The following is a 5,460-nucleotide window of genomic DNA, read 5'->3' as shown; positions in this document are numbered from 1 at the left end:
AATAGCGATGTATTTGTAGCCGGTGTCGGCACCGGATGCATGCCCATTGTTTGCTCCACCAACTCCAAAGCCTGATTTGCCAGCTGTTGTAGGCCAACAAAATATTGTGGATCATGCATTTCAGGGCGACGATCGGCGAGAAAGATCAAATCGCGTAGTGGATCTGGTGCGGGTGGAAGATTTTGCTGCTGCTGGCGTTGTTTTTGTGTTAGTATGCCATCTGCACCTCCACCTCCTACACCCGACAACGAAGAGTGTAATTGTATGCCCGAACTNGTGGAGCGAAATATTTTACTAATTATTTGAGTTGCATACTTTCCAATTAGATACGGCTCCCTTGCGTTGCTTAGCTCTTGTCTTCGCCTTGCTTTTGATGACCATTACGCCACGCACCTCATAGCCGGAGTCATCGATCGGCCCCAGTGGTATGGAGTAAGCTTCAAGATAATTTTTAGCGTCGGCTTGTGGCACTGCGCGTTCCAATGTGACCACGATTTTTGCCCACTAAAGGGTGTGACATTAAGTCTCATTAAGGTTTTAATTGTTTTGTTAGTTTTATTTCTTACCTGCTTCATCCACTCCTTCTCGGATCGTTCAATAACTTGTGCGTAAGTATTACCCATCATGGCGATTAACATATTTAGCAAGAGTATCGGCACAAATATCATAAAAATTACAAATACCGTCTTCGATAAATTCGGATAGGTTGTGTTATTCAAATCCGGATACTGTATCAATGAAAAACCAAATGAAAATTAGAATGTTCAAGACATACATAGTAGGTGAGTACGTAAATATTTTTTTTTCGAAATATTTAGCAATAAGGAGACCTTAGACATCGCGGCACAATAAAACTTAGCTACATACATTTCCAATTGCTCTTAAGTTCGTTGCAAAATAACTATTTCCAAGTACAATGCAGACTCTTGCGTCAAGTAAAATGAACTTTCCTTCTCATATGTATGTACATTAGGGTGGTTCGACACTTTTTTCCAGCCATTTCCCCCCAAAAAAAATACAAAAAATGATGGAATGAAAAATTACCTTCGACTCAAAACCGTCCTTTAAAAGTAAGGTTTTGGAGTTTTTTTTCGGTTTTTGACCTAAAACTAGGGCTGTGCGATTATTCGATTACTCGAGCAAGTTGGTTATTCAGTTGTTCGGTTATTCAATTACTCGACTAATCAAGAATTTGATTACTCAAAACGATGATTAATCCAGTTACTTAAAATATGATTACTCAAAAAATTAAATTTACTCGTTAAAATAGTTTGCTTTGGAAAATGTTTAAGTTCTTTTTTAAAATGTGTAATGAAAAAATTATTTTATTTTATTTTTTAAAACAAAAATGTTGTTTTCAAAATATCAAGGGACTTCTAATGCTCTATATGTACAGAGTACTTTGAATATTTGATACTCATTTCACTCATAATGTTGATTAATCATAAAGCAAATTACTCAAATATTATAGTTTTTGGTTAATCAAAATCTTGATTACTCGAGTAACTGAACTTTTGAGTGATCTTAATTTCCAATTAATCGCCAATAGCTATTTTCTTTATGATTAATTAAAATTTTGAATAATCAATTAATCGCACAGTCCTACCTTAAACAGATTGCAATAAACTTTGAAAAAATAAAAAAATCAAATGCAGTTTTTTTTTGTTTCTGCGACCATGGAAATAGATTCCTTGAAGGAAGAACAGCAAAAATAGGTTCTTAGAAATTTTAAAAATTTCACTGTTTAAAGTCAAAAAAGTTCTACCCCGAACTAGTCTCAAAATTTCCCTGCCTGAAGTGCTTCTAAAAAAAAGTCGTGCATTTCCCGAAATTATTTCGAACAAGTCTTTAAACGGTCTCGAAATGGGCCCTTACTAGCCCCAAAATAATCTCAAACTAAACCTGAAATGCTCCTAAACTAGTACCGAAATAATCCTGAACTATTTCCGAAACGAACCCAAAAGAGTTCTGCAAAAGTCTTGATCTAGTCTTAAAAGGAATAGAGCCTGAAATCATGCCGCGCCAGCTCCTTAGATACCCCTTAACAGGCCGCGAAACTTGTACCAAAAATTTTCTCGAATAGGTCTTGAAATGGTCCCAAAGCGGGCCCTTATTAGTCTCAGAATGATCCCGAACTAGTACCAAAATGATACTTAATTAGTCCAGAAATGGTACTGAACTATGCCTAAAATGACCCGGAAATAGTGTTGAACTAGGTTCGAAATTATCCAGAACTAATTCTAAAATATTCTTTAAATATAAGGGCGTGAGATAGTCCCGAAATGGGCCTGAAATAGTCCTGAACAAGTCCCGAAATGGTCTCGAAATAATCCTAATCTGGTCGTGAGCTAATCCAAAACTATTCATGGCCACGCAAAGAGGCAATTACAGATTTTCTGCTGGGTTACAAAACAATTTCAAACTTTCTGCGGGGTTAACACAAATTTTAGCCATAACGAGAGCCAAGATACGATTTTGGAATGCAGAATTTCGAAATACGTAAACAAATTTTCGCACTTTAGACTAAAATGTAGTCAAAAATTACAATTTAGATACTGAAACCTTCGTGGATCTACTTTTTTTTTTTGAATTATTACACTCCTGTTCGATATGTGGGATATGTGTTCGCCCGTTTTGGTACTAAAAAATGCAATGCAGTAAATTGGCTTTCTAGCCTCCATTTTGTATGTATGTAATTGCTAATGCAATGTTTTTCATACTTCATTACTCCCTTTTAATTAGAAACTCTATACAATTTAGGCATTTCTTCCGCAGCTATAGTAGTGTTACCCCTTAAGAAATATGGACGCACCAACTGATATCACCCCAAACTTACATTATAATCACCAAGTGTAGTTTGAAATAAAGCCATCCAAGTACTCGGAAAGGTGTTGAACATAGTCGATTGAATCTGCGGATGACCCTTGTAAAGAAAGTAGAATGCTTGTGAAAAGCCACAGAGTACTATGGAGTAGATAATGCCAAAGGTGAACATATCTCCCGTAATCATGGAATAGATCATTGTAACGAATGGGCCAGTGAGACGAATGGCACTAAAAGGATAACCAAAATCAGAAACTAAAAAAATTGGATTGGTAAGACCACAAGCTCACCCAGCAAAAAACATGAGCAAAAACCAGCTGCCCGGTACAGCAAATATGAGTATAGCCTCCTCCGTGTCCGTATCGCCCATCAGACGACAAGGTATGCATGCCAATATTAACAGATTTGATACTAGAAAAATGGCCTTGGCCGGAGCATGGGTCTGAAAAGATGAAGAACAGAAATGGCGAAGCAAAGTAAAATAGTGGCAACAGAGAAAACAAAGATTAACCGCAAGGTTCAGCCTACCAATTGTTTAAGAAAAGCTGGAAGTCCTTGATTTTTAATCTCATCCCCTTGCTGGAAAACGACGTAGCTCAATACGCCCACAATGGTTGCAAACTCAGCACAATAGCGCGCAATAGTTTGCACATCGTACTCCTCATCTTCCGTCTCCTCAGCGAGCTCAACTGTTTTTGAGCCCTTAGAAGCACCGTTCGTAAGCGCCGTCTCATCCTCGTCATCGTCCGCTACATGAGCAGGACGCATGTAAACCGAAACGGATAGGCAAACCAAATGTATTGAAAGGATAAGCAGACGTTTTAGAAACTGATTTTGAGCGAAAGTCTTCCATTTCTCTTCTAGCAAACGTTGAATGATACCACCGTCCAGCATGTCCAAATGCTCCTCCTTGGTGCCATTCAATATGATGAAGAGAGCAGAGTTCCAGTCTATTAGGACAAGATTTAAAATTTGTACCTTTAGAGTGAGCCGATAAATATTGCGTTATGCACTCACTTGTGCGTCCATCTGGCAACAAAGTATCCAAGGCGTTCAGCGGATAGCCAGAGCAGGTAATGTTGCTGTAACGCCAAAACTCACGCGCCGATAGCTCCAACATCTCACGAAAGACCTCAGCGCGTCCCAGTTTGCAAGCCAATGTCAACGGTGTTAGGCCACTATGATTGGCTATGCCATTCTTGGCCGGCGTTTTTGGATGACGCAAAGCATAGCCGAACATATCCTGGACGGGGTTGAACTTAAGTAACTAATTCTCGAACACCAACCCAACTAGCCACCACACTCACCAACTTATCACACACCACCACCATATGTAGTATCATATTCCCAAACGAATCTTGCGCATCTGGATCAGCACCACAATCCAACAGCAAATTATAGACACTCTCATTGGCGCAGCAGGCAGCCCACGCCAACGGATACTCACCCAAATACGCCAGGCCCTCATACTCCGTCGACTTGGCCGGATTGCGCCGCTGTTGATCACGTGGCAAAAAGAAGCTGCCAATGGCGCGTTGATTTATATCGGCACCTGCCTCAATCAGATCAGCCACTAGCTCATTGTTGCTGTAAGCAATTGCCAAGTGTAGCGCGCTGGCGCCCAAATATTCTTCACCCTCCATCACATCTTGCGCCAAGTTGGGAAAGACGCGTATCAATACACGAGCCAATTTGGTGTGTACCTTGGAATCGCATATGATGAGCACATGTAGTAGACTTTCGCCGAGTGCACCACGAAATTGCATCTGCCAGCAGGCCTTGTGATCCTCCCACTTGCCAAGTGGGTCGTGGCGTGACAGTGATGCCTCAATCGGTATGGTCACCTCAGTGTGGTCGCGATATTTCCAGCGCAAAAACTCGGCACGGTTAATTACTTGACCTTTGCCATCGTTGTACATAAAGATGCCAAACTGTTCGCGTATTAATTGTTCAACAGCGACAAGACCGCCAGTATTTAGCGCGTCAATCAGATCGCCACCACGCTTGTAATCGGCCAGCTTGTAGAGTAGACATTTGTTGGCCGTTGGAGAGGACTGTGAGATTACAGCGTCCAGTATGGCGCCCGGTTTCATCTCCTCTGGTTTTTTGTGCAAACATCGTTTTAGAAAGAATTTCATTGGGTTCTTTTTAAATTTTCATTTGAATAAAAGAGCAAAAGCGCGACTTTGCTGCACAACTGACTTGACGTTATGTAAAACTGTTTAATCGATGCAGTGGAGGGAAAGCTGAATTGCTTGGCGATATTAGGAGTCATGACAACTTTGTATTTGCTAAGTAAATAACAATCATATTATATGGCTGCGAATGTGTATATCTTGGTTATCAGCTTTGAGAGTATGAGCCGTGACTAATTGCTGATTAGAAAACAGCTAAGTATGCTTATCTCTCACTTATTCTGAGATAAAACTGATATAGCGAAGTAGGCCAGTACTTATGCCCAGCATAGACTGGGCTTACCCTATATTTAGATTGGTGTCATCAACGGCGTCCTGGAGGAGTGGAAAACTAGGTGATTTCAAGTAATACCATACGCTAACAACGTGGCACTCATCGTTAGAGAAAAGTGTTTGGACACCCTGCATGTGGTTCGGTGGATTTCGGTTGGGCCTAGCTTAC

At 40.4% G+C, this 5,460-nt stretch overlaps 1 protein-coding gene across 1 annotated transcript; it reads right to left on the bottom strand.

Annotated features, from left to right (window-relative positions):
• Positions 1-20: 20 nt before the first annotated feature.
• Positions 21-4,961, bottom strand: LOC108380985 (transient receptor potential cation channel subfamily V iav; the record flags this gene model as incomplete). The annotated part of the gene is made up of 8 exons (XM_017637390.1): positions 4,131-4,961; positions 3,841-4,066; positions 3,352-3,773; positions 3,114-3,265; positions 2,837-3,053; positions 567-728; positions 312-504; positions 21-232 (listed from the first exon to the last, which is right to left on the bottom strand). Coding segments are annotated over exons 1-8 (2,415 nt in total), but the record flags the coding sequence as incomplete, so codon positions are not given.
• Between the last annotated feature and the right edge of the window lie 499 nt (positions 4,962-5,460).

This window comes from Rhagoletis zephyria, unplaced genomic scaffold (assembly GCF_001687245.7).
Source record: "Rhagoletis zephyria isolate East Lansing unplaced genomic scaffold, Rhagoletis_zephyria_1.1 Rzeph_scaffold_21036, whole genome shotgun sequence".
In the NCBI taxonomy this organism is placed as follows: Eukaryota; Metazoa; Arthropoda; class Insecta; order Diptera; family Tephritidae; genus Rhagoletis; species Rhagoletis zephyria.
This window is presented reverse-complemented; position numbering and strand designations above follow the sequence as displayed.